Raw genomic sequence first — 15,259 nt, 5'->3', positions numbered from 1 at the left:
AGGTTGTTGAAAAGCTACCTGAAAGTAACTGCCAGGCATGTGGCCCCAAAGATATCAAAAGGGGAGAATAATTCAGAATAGACAGCAGGGTGAAAAAACCTTTGCTGGTGAGACCAGTGGCTTACTTGGGGTGGTTAGAGGGGGTGTTGTAGTGAACGTCTGGATGAGTACCATCTCACACTGCTCTGCATTCCAGAAACCCTTTGGCTGGCACTGTGAAGGGACACTGGCAGCAACCCCCCTTTCTCTAGGATCACATTTTAGCAAGGAGGGAAAGTAACTGGTCCCAGCTTTCCTGAATGGGTGTTAATTTGAGAGCTATCACACAGTTAGAGCTATTGAATCTAAATTGCCAAAAGAGTTTGTGCCTAAATGCCTTCCTAGTTTTCCACAGCAGGAGCATGGCAAACATAGGAGCTTTCTCTTTTCATAATGCTCAGCCTGTGTTGACATCTGCAGAAACCTGTGAAAGAAACACTTTTAAAGTCACTAACTGTATTAAAGAAATCAGCACCTGGCTAGAAATTACACTACAGAAAGACACGCCTGGCACATAAAGTAGGGCAGGGCTGAACTCAGGGATTCCAGTCCCTGGTGTGGAGGAGTGGCTGGAGGGAGCTGGGAAGACAGCTGGGGAGATGCTGATTTTGTTTTTTCACAGATTCCTATTTTATTGGAGACTTGTGCTCCACCTGGAGTCAGGATATTGCAGGCAGGGAGGGCAGGAGCACCAGCTGCCTGCCTTCTCTACTGTGCTGGTGCTATGTCAGCAGGTCACTGGGGAAGTGATAGATGGAAAGGGCTAAAGGCAGAGAAAATTTGGGTGTAAATGGGGTGAAATTAATAAATTCGTACAGTGTATGTTTTTTGGAAGTGCTCCAGAAACCTTTTCCATTTGGTGTTTATCACTTGGCCAACATGAGACTGGCAGAGATGGCCCACAGCTGCTGAAAAGGTGGTGTTTTAAGCAGCAACAGCAAAAGGCAGCTCAGGTCTGGTTTTGGATTCCAGTTGGTGTCTTGTCAAAAGCACCCTGGCATGTTTAACATCTCCAAACCTGCAACATACTGTTTTTGTCTGATGTTTTATTCAACCAGTGGGTCCTGACTCCACCATGCCTAGGAGATGTGTTTGATTGCTAACTTTTGAAACGAGGAGATTTTTTGAGAGCATGTGCTGATGGATGTCCGAAAATTCACAGGTTCAGCTCCTGTTTTAGTCTGAAAACTATTCCTGTGTGGAAATCAGCTGTGCGGTTGATCAGATATCTGTGAGCCCTTAGGAAACAGCCATTGCACCCCTCTTTAACTACACTCTGTGACCTCAAGAAAGTCAATGTCTTCTCTGTGGATTTTCCTCTCAAATGGGACTGACAAAAATACAAGGTTTCTCTTAATATCTACATCTAGTATTATTGTTACATTGAAGGAAGTGGTCTTGTTCTGTGTGTGGCTCTTTCCTAATGTACTTTTTGTGTTTCCACTGTGGATTTTCCACTTAGATGGAACAAAAAAATTATAAAGGCTTATTACAATACAAGGCTCCTCTTTATAACACTTTATAAACTCTTTATAACATGGAGATTCTGGAGGAAGCCCAGAGAAGGGCAATGGAGGTGGGGAAGGGTCTGGAGCACAAGTCTGATGAGGAGCAGCTGAGGGAGCTGTGGGGAGCTCAGTCTGGAGAAAAGGAGGCTCAGGGGAGACCTTATCACTCTCTGCAACCACATCCACGGGAAGTGGTAGCCAGGTGGGAGTCAAGCTTGTCACCCAGACAACGGGAGATAGGACAAGGGGACACAGTATCCAGCTGCACCGGAAGAGGTTTGAGTTGGACCAAGGAGAAATTTCTTCACGGTAAGGAGCGGTTAGACACTGGAACAACCTGCCCTGGGAGATGGGGACATCATCATCCCTGAAGGCGTTTAAGGAAAGACTGGACATAGCACTCGGTGCTCTGGTCTGGCTGACACCACGGCGCTTGGTTATGCGTTGGACTCGATCATCTCAGAGATCTTCTCCAATAGTTTTTGGGTTTTTTTTAAGAGGGCAGAGGCAGCTTCTCCCTGCCGGCCGTCCCCAGCCCCGAGGGAGCGGAAAGACCACCCCGCCTCGGCGCTGAGGGCGGTGGTGACCTCTCCCCCTCAGCGGCGCAGCAATGGCGGCTCGGGAGGGCGGGGGGATGGGGGGACCCGCCCTCGCGCCCCGGAAAGGCGGGAAAGGGGCCGCGCAGGCGCGCGGGGAGGCCGGAGCCATGGCGCTGTGCGTGTGGGAATGGGGGGGGGTCCCGGCATGGGGCTGAGGGGAGCAGGAGTGTGTGTGTGTGTGTGTGTGTGTGTGTGTGTGTGTGTGTGTAGGGGGCAGAGACCCTGTGAGGCTGAGGGGCGAACCCCCGCCTTGGGGGTCACGGGAGTTTCTGCGAGGAGCGCTGACCCCGGCGGTGGGTGGGGTGTCCTTGGGCAGCAGTATGGACGCGCAGGGTGTCTGGACTGGCAGAGGTTTAAGGGTGTACTGAACCTATGGGGTGCTGGCAAGTGAATACAGTTGTTGTTGGTGAACCTGTTTCCCACTCCCCCTACCAGCTTTCAGCTGCTAAGTGGGAAAAAAGGTTAAAATTCCATGGAATTACGAGCAGCTGTGCTACAAGTTGTCACCTGCTTGCTTGTGTTCTCCTTTAGTACAGAGGCGTCGAAGCAGGCGCCGCTTATGGAGGTGCTCAAGAAGGAGGTGAGGGCCATGCTGATAGCTGCCAAAGCAGGCCTGACGCCAGAGCAGCTGGAGGAGCAGTACATGGCCATGGTCTGCAAACCTCTCCCTCTGCACGACCTGGGCTTCCAGTCCACCTTGGAGCTGGTGACACAAATGCCTGAAGTTGTCCGAATCTGTTCTTCTAAGAGTGGCACTTTAATCCTCAAAGGTGAGGTTTTGTTTCCACAGGGGTGGAGGAGTTGCTTGGAACCTCATGCTGGAGTGAAGCAATGTTCAGATGTGCAGAACTGTTTGTCACACATCTGTTAATCTGTTTCTCATATGACTCTGGTTATTGTCTTTGATATTTCTTCTTGTATTTTGATCTGCCTCTTAACACTTTTGTGCTCTTCCCTCCTGAAAAAGTCACCCATGTTTCTAGTTATTTTTGTACACTTTTTCACTCTGCACTTGCTTTAGAAACTGACATTTCCTTATGGGTACACTAGAACTGGTGAGTGTAACTTTTCCTGTAAATGCAGACTACAGCAGGAGCCAAAAACTCTCTTGAGAGAAGGTATGAAGGTTTCTGTACCTGACTCCGTAGGAAGCTTAGCCTCTATCAAAGAAACTTTTTCTTTGGGGAAGAGTTGTGACAAGTGGCAATTGCAAATAGTTGATTGGGAAGCGTGAAATGGTTGGGGGATTTTTGAGTGCTACAGTAGTACAAGAAAAAATTGTTTAGAAGCTTAGAAAAGACCTGGGCTTTTCTCCAGGGAGACCTTTCCTGGGCAGGGTGTGCTCTGTAGTGAGAGTTCACTGTGGTTCTGTTTGCCCAGCAAAACTGTCAGCAGCTTGGTTTTTGTTTGTGATCCTGCATTCAAGAATTTGACCTGCCTTCCTGCCTGGTCTGAATTTCTAGGGATGAGGGTGAAAACTGGTAGCTGGCTTTTAAAAATAATTCATTCCAGTTTGCAAAGGGCAGGGTTGCTGGAACTCAGCCATGGTTTAGTGTGATCGTTTTAGGAAGGAGACAACTGCTTCTGGAAAAGGTGTGGAGAAGAGGAAAGAAAGGAATGAAGAGGAGCTTTGCCAGTGTAGAGCTTTTAATGGTTCATTGTACTGGTTGTCTGTTTATTTCTTTCTGTTGCAGCCATTGCAGATGACTCCACCAAAGGGATTGCCAAGCTGGTTGCCAACCAGAAAGTAAAGACACGTAAGGCATCAAAGAAAACTGCTATGAAGGCAAATGCTACTTTTCCCACTAAGAATTCTAAGAATCCGCAGAGTTTCCAAACTCTGAGTGCCAGGACTCCCGTCCTGCCAGCAGCAGTGAAGGCTGAGCTGCAGGACCTGCTGAGCTCCTCACCGCTTCTGCTCATGGACTTGGACAAGGCCTTCCTCAGACACTTTGGCCGGGCGTTCCAGTACAGGCAGTACGGATTTTTGTCCATGTTTGAAGTCCTCAGGAGCATGTCTGATTCCATCGTCATTGAGCAGACAAAGGCTGGTTCCTTGGTGGTGCTGAGGAAGTACATGGCAAGCCAGATAGAACAGGAAGAGGAGCCTCAAGGTGAGGCTGAGGAGGAAGAGGTGTCGCAAAGTGAGGCTGAGGGGGAAGAGATGCCTCGAGGTGAGGCTCAGGAAGAAGAGATGCCTCGAGGTGAGATGATGTGTTTAATGAAGCGGGTGTAGCTCATACAAGCTCTGTAGCCAAGCAACTGCCTTTCAAGTGTCCGTTGCTGCATTTCCAGTTGCTGTAGAAGTCCTGATTCCCCTGGGGTTTAGCACAGGAGGGCTGTTGAGTGCTGCAGAAGCAGCTGTCACAAGGCAGTTGTCTTGGTAGCAGAGAATTTAAGGGGAAGGTTTTCAGGACGTTGCCACTGTTTTGTGGTGTGAGGTGAGAGAGGATTAGCCCATTCTGAGTATGGACTTGCTGAATGTGTGTGTAGGACTGGAATTTCTAGTTATTCCAGGGAACAGGTGAAAAAACTAGAAGGATCTTCTGAATGTCTGCTCTGCAGGCTGGTAAAGCTTTTGTCATACACTTTTTGAGACGGAAGGTTTTACACTGACCTGAAAGACATGGCTACAGGTTCCACAGAAGAGACAGGACTGCAGATGCCTTCATCATTCCCATAAAACCTATGGGAGAGGGTGAATAATCTCATACAGTTCTAGCCAAATTCACAGCTTTTCAAGGGAAAGTTTATTTTAACATTATTCTAGCAATAGATTTTAACCCTTAGCTTGCTTACAAAAGCAAGTGATTCTTGTTTTGTTTTAGCTTACTGACACACTGCATCCTCATGAATGTGGTGGCTGTTAATGCTACAAGTACTGAGGAAAACAACACCAGTGTTTTCAGACTTCCATTTTTTAATGTTTTCCCTTTTTGTTTAATATGCAACACTGTGTCAGTCGAATGAAGAATAACAGCCAAATTATTGTCTTTGCAGCTGCATCTGCAGCTGAGATGCCTCCTCTGGGACCCATCCCTGAGACAGAGAGCTTCCACCAGGCAGCACTTCTGGTGGATTCAGAGCCAGTGCAAACACAAGCAGTAGATTTGGGTGATCACCTCAAACAAGTAAGTGGCTGGACAAATGATCTGTATATTTTTCATGTCGATTTCAAGGGGTGATACTCTTTTTACTATCTTTGTTTCTGTTGAGTTTGCATTGTTGAGGCACCGCTGCTTCCAAACATTTTTTGTACCTGTTTTAGATGTCTCTGGAGACGACCAGACTCATAGTGACCTGGTGATAGCTTTATGTGGCATCCAGAGTCACTTTTTTTCTGGTCTCCTTGTCTTGAGGTCTATCAGATCATCCAAGGCCAGTTAAGCGAGTTGTCTTGCTTGCTTACAAGACTGGTGATACCTTTTGGTATAGTTACTTGTAACTGGACTTGAATAACTTGGTTGTGAGGTGAGTTGTGTGAAATTTCCCTGCTGCTGTTTGACAGGGCTTCAGTGTCAACCAGTTTGACAGAGCTGAGGAATGTTCCTTAGTGACCTTGTTTCCTGCAATCTCAGGTCTGCTATTTGGTAGGAAATTACCATTATTTTGTTTTTTTTAACAGTGTGTTTTTAAAAAGGGGTGGAGAGTAGCAGTACAGAGGCTCTGAACTGCCAAATCTTTTTGGCAGAATGTTTGTCCCTCCTTTAGTTTTTTCTTTTGAGCATCTTTAGGCCTTCTGTTTCTCAGGAAAATCCTCCTGCTTAGAGGTATTTCCTCTGCCAAGCTTGTCGTGTGGCTATACCTAGCTGTAAAATTGGAGCTTAGAGGCAGGGAGTTTTTCACATTCACAGAGACTACACAGAGGAAATTTGTGAAACTGTAAGGAGTTTTTAGGGGTGATACTGCAGCTCAAGCCAGAATTCCCTCAGTTGCTCTTAGACTCAAAAATGTTAACTCACTGTTTTAATGTTTTAAATGTTTTAGTCAAAATTTCTAGCTCCAAAAAATTGAAGGGCATTAGGCTTTACTCAGTCTGCAAGAGGAGAGACCAGGAAAGCAGTCACAGCACCATGCCTGCCAGAATTCAAGAAACACTTGGGCAACGCTCTCAGGCACATGGTGGGATTCTTGGGGTGGTCCTTTGCAGGTCTAGGAGCTGGACTTTGATGATCCTTGTGGGTGTCTTCTAACTCAGAATATTCTGTGATTCTATGATCTGCACCTTTACAAAGTGATTAAGAGAGCCACTATTGCAAAACCCCATTGTTTGCAGTAGAACTTAGATACAAGCAACAGGGAGTGTGCTGGAATATGAATTGCCTGATGTACAGTGCAGTGATAATCTGTACTGTGTTCACAATGAGAAAAATTGAAGTATTTTTGACTTCTAATCATTGGAGAAGTGCCGTCTGCTGGCACGTAAGAAAGCTCTTGAGGCAGTCAGAGTAGCTGATGTCTGATTAAGGCTCCCGTCCATACTACTTCAAATGAAATAATGTTTTCAGCAGTTAGAATAATGAGAAATTGAAAGCTGTGCGAATAACTCGATTGTACAAATTTGTCTAAAGTGAGAAAAGAACAGAATTTGTAAATTTTGCCTGGTTTTGTCTTTGGGAAGTATCTCTAGTGTGAAAGTGGGATGCATTCGTGTCTTTTGTCACTTCAGAATAATTTTCAGATAGTTTTACTGGTTCAATCGTGTACTTTTTCATGGTCATGGAACATAGAAATAATATCTTTTCAGTAAAATCTAGCAAAGGAGTGGGTTGGGTTTGGGGTTTGATTTTGTTTTGCTTTTTTGGCATTCACTATTTGTGCCTAAATATGTGACCTAACTTGAATTCCTCTCCTTTATTCCTTGCAGGAATATGAGCAAGGTATTTTTGTTGCACCCCTCTTAACACTGGAGGGAAGAAAGAAAGGGAGTGTGAAAATGATTGTTTCTATCACAGGGAAAGTTTTCATCCAAGTTTATGCAATTTGTTGGGATTCTCTGATATTCAGTAATTCACAAATCCCCAGGAAAGCAGAACTATTTTTTAAATTAATGGAAAGCCAATTATGTGTGTTCAGTGCATGATGAGACATCTGAGTGCCACCTCCCACTTATCCCCTTGTAGCATCAAGGTTCTGAGCAGTTTCCACCGAGTGCAGAAATCCCTCCAGATGCTGTTCAGGACAGAAGCCTTTGCAGTTTGCCACCTCTGAAGAGAAGGTGCTTGGTGGGAGTCATTGTGGAATTCGTTGTCTCTCCTAGCCAGTTCTACATCCACATCTGCAGCACAGAAGCATCCTATAAACTGCAGGATCTGATGTTTGAGATGAGGTGGGAGCATGCTGTGACACTGCAGTGGGTGTTTGTGCTGAGGGAACTGGTGATCACCAGCTCTTGGCGATGGGCACTGCTGGCTTTGTTACTTGGTACAGAGATGCTGGTGTTGTCCTGAAACACTACTCAAAATGCTTATCTATTCCTTTTAACTAACAAGCAATAAGTGTGGTCACCAGCAGTTCCTGTGGTTTGTCTATGTCCTAGCAGTTCTGAACTTTGTAAGCCTGGAAGGGTTATGAAAAGGAGTTTGAAGGGTTCCTTTGTCTTGTCTGTGCAGCTGTTGCTAATGTGCTCAGTTAAAGCTTTTACTTCAGAAATGCTGATATGTCAAGGTAATGGTAAAAAAGTAATGATTAGGATAACTGTGTTTAGCCTCTGATTAATCCCCATTAATTAACTTTTTGTTGGACACCAAGAGTATCGTTCCAATGTTAAAAGTTTGGGGTTGCCATTTGATTCCCATTTCAGTTTTAAGTGTGGCAGAACAGAGATACCATGGGTCTATTAAAACAACTCCTGCAAATTCATGTCATAGGAACTTTGAAAAGTCAGGATTCTTTTGATGCCCTGTATATTTCTCCTTGTTCATCTCCTGCATCCTCCTAAGCCTGGTTTCTCACTGTGATCTTTTACAGACACGTTTACTCACATAAAGTTGCTTCTGATAAATACATCATGCCTGAGTCTGCAGTGCGGCCCGGGCAGCTCTGCTGTGTCATGGTCTGCAAGTGGTGGTACCGTGTGATCATCCACCGTGTCATCAATGACCAGGAGGTAGAGGTGTTCTATGCAGACTATGGACACCTCCAAATTGTCCAGAAGTCTTGGCTGAGATTCCTCAAGTAAGTGAATTCCACATGAGTGGCAGAATCACAGAACAGCTGAGGTTGGATTAGGCTTCTGGAGGTCATCCTGTCCAAGTTCCCTGCTGAAGTGGGGCTGTCTAGAGCAGGCTGCCTAGGACCATGCTGAAATGGTTTTTAAATGTTTCCAAGAATGAAGATTCCAGGACCTTTCTGGGCAGCCCATTCCAGTACTTGGTCACTCTCCTGGTAAAAATGATACTTTCCAGCTGGTCCACACTGTGCTGATGCATGGTGGTGTTCTTCCCCAAGTGCAGGACTTTGAACTTTGTGAGGCTCCTGTCTGCCCATTTCTCTATCCTGTCAAGATCTATCTGGATAGCAACCTGACCCTCTAGGGCATCAGCCACTCCTGCCAGTTTTGTGTCATCAGCAGACTGAGGGTAGACTCTCCACCAAAACCCAGGCTGATCATGAAGACATTGAGCAATAGTGGACCCAGCAGTGGCCCTTGGGGTACACTGCTAAATCCTTTCCTGTGTCTGCCTTCACTCTTCAGCCTGTCTGTCACCTTGGGGAAAGCTCCCTAATGCTCTTTCCTGGGTTGCATGAATGGATATACACATTCTCCTGAAGGCACATCCCCCAAGTGGCACTTCTTTGCAATGTCAGAGGTACTTTTTCTCTGCAGTTCAGCATATTTTCCATATTTGTGTCTTCCCTCTTGCTTGCCTCTCCTTGCGCCTGGCTGTCGGCATTCTTTGGTTCAAAAGTCATGGTTCTATGTCTGTAACTTTGTCACCACAAGGGATTTTGATGGGCCAGGGAATGCATAAGGGACCAGTTGTTATTGCTGTTTTTGCTGTGCCTATTCTCTGGATATGGAGTGTTTTCTTAAGCTGCTGTTGGGTTTTAGTCATGAGTGAACAATCCAATGTATGCTTCTGCATTCCTTAACTGGTAGTAAAACCTAAAGAGGAGGAAGTTCTGCTCTTCTGCTGATTTATCCCTGTTTTTGCTGTAATGCTTTTGCTTTATATTTTAGGTGGCACTACTTGAAGCTCCCTGCTCAGGCCATCCCATGTTCCTTGGCATGGGTAAAACCTGTGGAGGTACGTGTCCACTTGCAGTTTTGTTTATTGACATACGTAGAGGAGTTATCAAATAGAGGTTGTCTTTTTGTCCTGCCAAGGGCAGACATTTGGATGAAGTCGGGTCCTGTTGATATTTACAGCAGAATTAGTTCTGTTATGTTCAGCAGAGTGTGCTGGGTGAGTATCTGCTCTGCAAGCAACCACCCTTTCACTGCATTCCTTGTCATCAGAGCATTATTGCTTATATTCTTGCAGAAACAGATGGCTACTGTTAAGCAACACAGCAAAGTTGTTCCTCTCCCTGCCAATGGTTCCCCAACGTCCTTCTGAAGCCTTGGTAGCTCAAGCTCCCTGTTTTAAAAATTTATTCTGTAACAGAGCTTTAAGTGAGTTGGTTTGATGAAGTTAGCACAGCCAGAGTTATAGAGGTCATAAGAAAGTTTCTCTGTGATGGGAAACCTCTTGGTCGAGAAGCCTGAGAAGTACAATCTCTGAAGGAAAGCATGTGAGCAGAGTTGTTGCCTGTGTATTTTTAAAGATGTTGCTTTTAAAAAGTTATTTACCCTGTATTTTGAGGGTTAATCACAGTTTTCCTTGTGGTGAGGCTTTAGCAGCATCTTAATGACTTTTGATACTTTTAATGTTTGTAAAGTCTTGTGATTCCAGGAATTCAAAAAGAAAACCCAACAAACAACTGTATTTTAGGCAATTGGGATAAAATCACTGGTGAATGCCATGGAACTATGTTTGGAAGCAGGTACTTAGGGCATTCCCAGTGTAATGAGAATTGCAGGCTTTGGGGTAGTTTGGTTTAGTTTCAAGCTGGGAAGCTTGTCTGCCTGACTTTCCTGTTTTTGTCACTAGCCTGGCCTAGCTCAGTTAGCTCTTGACAAGTGCCCACCACAAGGAAAAGTCTCAGGTGGTGGATATTGGTCTGTTTATGGCAACTTACATTGTTTCCTCTTCAGGGTACGTGGTCCAGTGCAGCAATTCTCCTGTTCAAGCATCTCTGTCGCTTCAAGGAACTTGTGGGCATTGTGGATGAATACGTGGATGGCGTTCTGTACCTCTTCCTGTGTGACACATCCTCCAAGGAGGATGTCTACTTCCACTCTGTCTTGAGGGATATGGGATATGCTGATGTCTGTGGAGAGAACGTCCCTTCTCAGGTCAGGAGAGAGGCTAGTGCTGCTGAAAGAGAAGGGGAAGGATCCCTGTTTGGGTGCCTGTAATGGGAGGATTCTTACCTTGAAGCAAGTGGTTTTGTGAAGTGCAAAAATTGGTATTCCCTGCTTTCCTGTAACTTACCATTTTGTGACTGCATCTCATAGTGTCTAACTCTTATGTGGAGAGCTTGCTTTTTGGTTAAGGTGGAATCTGATGGTACAACAGAGATGTTCTGTTTAGTAGAACAAACTGCTGTTTTCAGCCCGTTTTCTAGAAATGAATTAAAAGTTGATATGTATACATGTCAAATGGTTTACAAACTGCCATAGTTTGCCAGTGAAATGTACAGTGCTGGATGGCATAACCATAGTAATTGCCTATTGTCACACCAGTTGTAAGCCAGATCATTTGTGCTTTAGGCTTACCTGTGGCATTGTTTACATGTCTCTGCTCAGTTCCAGTAAGAACTGTGTGGATTATGCAAACCCATGAAAAGGTACTGCCACAATTCTGTATTTCAGCAGAAAGCTGAGTTTTACAGCCTGGAGTGCCTGTTTTATTCAGCAGATGCAGAATGCATGTTCTGGCAGGATTGGATCCTGTGATGGTATTTTTGCATGTGTAGGCCCAATTTTGGGGAACAGGGGCATTGCTGAGAAATTTTGCTGCTGGCAAAAGAGGAGTTGATTTTCTTAATAAGGCCTTTTGTGCAAGAATTTGGAGCTAACTCTTGGGTGTTGTGCACCTTCATCCATTTGCTGACCTGTTAGAGATTTTCTGAATCCTTTTTATTCTTTGTGGTTGTTACAACAAAGAGTTTTTTTACTGTTCTGGCATGGTTTTTATTTGCTCTAGGAATTTGAGAAACTGAATCCTTCAGCCTTGTATGTTCAGCCCAGTGGAAAGCAGGGGAATCCTAGAGTAGTGGAGCCAGACCTTTGCTTGCAGCAGGAATCTCAAGATGAAGACAGTGAAACAGCAACCTTGAAGCTGGATGGGGCTGAGCTGTGACCAGGTGAGAACTGGCACAACTGTCATGCCATAAAATCAACTCCAGGCCTCAGCAGATATGTCTTGTTTTAGTCCCGTGGAGTTTTTCTGTGGAGTTGGTTTTCTGCTTTTATAAAAAGCAAGAAGAAACATAATATGAAAACTATTATTTATGTGGACCATAAATACCTTTCTAGCTGCCTGTCCTCTGATCCCTTTGCAGACCTCAGGGAGTCTGTGTGCTCTGACGTCCCATATGTGCACCATAATTTTTCAGTTTGAGAGTGGACTCTCAGAGCTCAGAGCAGTGCCAGATTCTTGTGATCAGTTTGACTTGGCATTGCCATGGTTTTGTGCCCATGGGAGCCAAGGAAGTGTGTTTTCCTCTTACATCTCTGGGGTTTGGCAAAGGATGTTTAATAATTCAGGGTAGTAGTCTGTAAATGCAGGAAAAGACCACAAGTGGTAGTGGTGAATATTTGCAGTAAAGGGTCTTGGTCATCCTAAACTGACCTGAAAGGAAGTGATTTGCAGTCCTGGTTGTTGCTGGGGATGAGGGTCTCTACAACTACAGGTTTGTTAAAAAGATAACTCGAAGGGTGAATATGAAGCACATGTGTATGCTTTACACCTTGGGTTTCAGAGCATGTTCAAAGAGATGCCCTTGGCTGTTTAACAGTTTGATTAACTGCTGAATAGAGAGGTTATGCAGGGAGTAAACCCCAGGTCTTGAGTGCAGTCTAGGGTAATACCATTAGAAACACCTGGAGCACTTGTGTACAGGTGATTCTCTCCCTTTTTCTGTGTTACTCAAGTTGTACTATTTTCATGAGACATTTTCCTACAGGGACCAAAACACCTTTCAGGCCAATGTCAGGTGTTGAAGTGTCCAGCAGTGGGCCTGCTCTGGAGCTGCTTCTGACACTGCTCTGAAAGAAGAGTAAAAGCAAGTGTAATGCTAGTAACTTGTAAAGTAGTCATTTTCTCTAGCTTTTTTTCTAGCCAACTTAGGTTTCTGTGCTAGAGAAACTGTGTGAACTGTGTCTTGGATATTAGTGTTCTTGCCCTGTCAATTTATCAAATGAACTGAAAAACACAAACCATCATCCTATTGTATGTATTTGGAAGTAGGTAGTGTGGGGAAGACCGCCAATCTGAGTTCGTGTTTCAAATGCAGTAATCTGGAGAGTTCTTTACCTAGCTGACTAAAGCAAGATTTGTAAATGTCAGACATAGGCGGTGATTTGAAGACTAGAGGAATGTGAATGCATCCTGTCCATCAGTAAGAATGGTGTGGGTGGCAAGAAGAGAAAAAAATCATCTTATAACCTTGTCCTAACACTCCTGCATATTAAGCAGAGGTTTTCAGTGGGCTGCTGGTATCCAGCAGAGTAGTTGGCTAATTGGGCTCTAGTGATGCCTGTCTTGGCATCTTGTCAGCACTGGATTCCTGCTGCCCAGCCATCCTTGCTGCTGCAGAAGTGCCTCACAGTCCCCTTGTGCCCTGACAACAGAAGCAGCCTGGAGAGCAGGTACCCAGTTTTTGAGCAGCTGTGGTTGAATTGCTGCTTGTCTGTCATTTCACTAGTTTTCTCCTCCACACAGAGTTAAAAAATACAAACATCAGCTTTCGTCTGTGTCTGAGACATGAGTGAACATCCCTGAAATGTAGATTTAATTTGAGTTGTTAAGCAAAAATGCAGAGAGGCTTCCTCTGACTCAGCTTCTGCCTCCTTGCAGAAACTCCCTCTGTCATTGCCATCACTGGTTCTGCGTGGGGCTGCTCAGAGATGAGACAGCTGTTCATTCTTTGCTAAGAGAGGGTGTATTGTGTCTTGTAATAATCCATGGCTCTTTCCAGCTTGCTGTGGAGGAAAAGCTGCCCTTTGGCCAAGGGAACTGGGGGATTATTGTTGTGGAGTGTTGTTGTCCTGGCTTTTTAATTATCTGTTTGCTGACCTCCCACTTCTTTGTAAATTTTGAGAGATAATTAAGATCAAGGCAGCTAATGAGCTGAGTGTGCACTAACTGCACCCTCTTGATTTTTTTACATACATTTGCAGACACCTCATTCTCTTGGAGAGTCCTCAATGCCTGCTGTCTTAGTCAAGTCCGTAGAAGACCTTTACACCTCCTCTTTTTTACTCCAGGCAACCAGCGGAAATGAGGCAAGATGACCCAGATCAGATAAAGTTTTTCCAGCAGGGTCCAACTTGAAGCTGTATATTCCACTGTTGGATTCATGGCAGCACCATTCATGCTGTGCCTTCTTGACAGTATGAACAGATTCATCAGTCAAAATTGACTGACAGAAAGTCTGATACTGTGCTGTGAGTTTTGCAGCCACTCTTGGGTGTCCTAAGGCTGGCGCTGCTGGAACAGATGGAAATGTTGGTGTTTCTGTGGGCTGGAGATGCCACAATAATAAATAGCTGGATGCAGTGTATCGGGTTGACCGTTGTGCAGCAAAATGGATTTCTAATTGTTTAATGGGAACAAATGAATTGAGGGTTAGTTCTCTCAGTGTTGGGTTTTGTTCTCTTTTCTAGACTTTCTACTGTTTGTGTGCAGAAGTATGTTTCTCCACTCCAGTGTTCATTTCATACTGAGTCTCCCAGTCTCTCAGCCGTAAGGAACTAAAGCATTTTGTAAAGCCTGTGAGTTCCCTGTGTGGGTGTTTGTTTTCCATCCTCCAAATGATGGAAGAATTTACAATATCCATACAAGAGTTGCTCGATTTACAAGGTGGATTTAGTGACTTGCCAGAGGCAGTGCCTGTTTATGCCTTGGAACTTTCTCTCTAGAGTTCCCTAGACAAAAACTACTGAATTCACATCTGATTTCCCACCTCTGGGGAAGTGGAGGTGGAACAGAGGAGGAGAGAGGTCCTTGCATTATACCATGTCAGTCTCATCAAATAGGTGTGCAGTAGCAAGTCTTCTTTCCATGACCTGGTGAGGTCCAGGCAAAAGGGATTTCAGTCAAAACTGGAGCTCTTGGATTTGTCTGATCTAGATTTGATCTTTCTTTTCTGTGTTCCTCTTTATGCAGATGAAGAAAACATGAAGACGAAGACGTTCCTGGGAATCTCACGGTGGGCCTCTGTGGTGCTCTGGGCTCTGTGGCCAAGGGCCACCTCAGGACCTGTGTGTCCCTCCTGCCCTGCTCTCTGTAGTGTTGGCAGCTGCGTGATTGGCCACTTCCCATGCCTACTTCCAGTGGCTGCCCAGCCTGAGAAGGAAGGTGTGAAAGAGTGGAGAAGCTGGAGCTGCTGCTAAGGAAGGCTGTCTGGAGCAGCACAGGCTCTCTGTATGACCATGCTGTCGTTTTGTTTTTGTTTTTTTTTGTTCAGAAATGTTTAATCCCTTGAAAAAATCTGGAGTGTGACCTCTCAGGTGTGCCCAGCATGTGTGATAAATGTTAGTTTTACTTTCAGGAAAATTGTTTGGTTTTGTTGTACCGGTGGTGTACTGAGTTACTGCTCTTTAATATAATGGTTTAGGAGAATATCCAAGTGTCACATTGTCTTATGTATCCCTTAAGTTTAGGAGAGAGAAATTGGCTGCCCATCCCTCCCTCCTTTCAGTGCATGAGCTGTTTTGACTTTGTGGGGATGCGGTTTTGGTTTTTAACACAGTGGCTGCTCTACACACTCCTTGCTGTGAGGAGGACTGAAGAAACCTCCTTCCCAAGAAGATGATGCTGTGATTTGTTGACTGTCATG

General features: G+C 45.0%; 1 protein-coding gene across 2 annotated transcripts; it reads left to right on the top strand.

The window, feature by feature from the left end:
- Positions 1–2,238: 2,238 nt before the first annotated feature.
- TDRD5 (tudor domain containing 5) lies at positions 2,239–15,046 on the top strand. 2 transcript variants are annotated; one of them, XM_088170329.1, is made up of 10 exons: positions 2,239–2,261; positions 2,678–2,916; positions 3,841–4,350; positions 5,147–5,277; positions 7,270–7,475; positions 8,117–8,323; positions 9,330–9,396; positions 10,347–10,547; positions 11,401–11,560; positions 14,587–15,046. In XM_088170329.1, exons 1-9 carry the CDS (start codon positions 2,254–2,256, stop codon positions 11,554–11,556), a joined length of 1,725 nt encoding a protein of 574 aa, XP_088026455.1. In that variant the 5' UTR covers positions 2,239–2,253; the 3' UTR covers positions 11,557–11,560; positions 14,587–15,046. The 2 variants fall into 2 exon arrangements, with proteins under 2 accessions (XP_088026455.1, XP_014730326.2); XM_014874840.2 differs by lacking the exon at positions 2,239–2,261 and having other exon boundaries at positions 2,519–2,916; positions 14,587–15,044.
- Positions 15,047–15,259: the final 213 nt, after the last annotated feature.

The sequence above is a fragment of the Sturnus vulgaris genome, chromosome 9, assembly GCF_052056855.1.
Source record: "Sturnus vulgaris isolate bStuVul1 chromosome 9, bStuVul1.hap1, whole genome shotgun sequence".
Lineage (NCBI taxonomy): Eukaryota > Metazoa > Chordata > Aves > Passeriformes > Sturnidae > Sturnus > Sturnus vulgaris.
The sequence above is the reverse complement of the archived record's forward strand: the minus strand, read 5'-3'. Positions and strand labels throughout refer to the sequence as shown.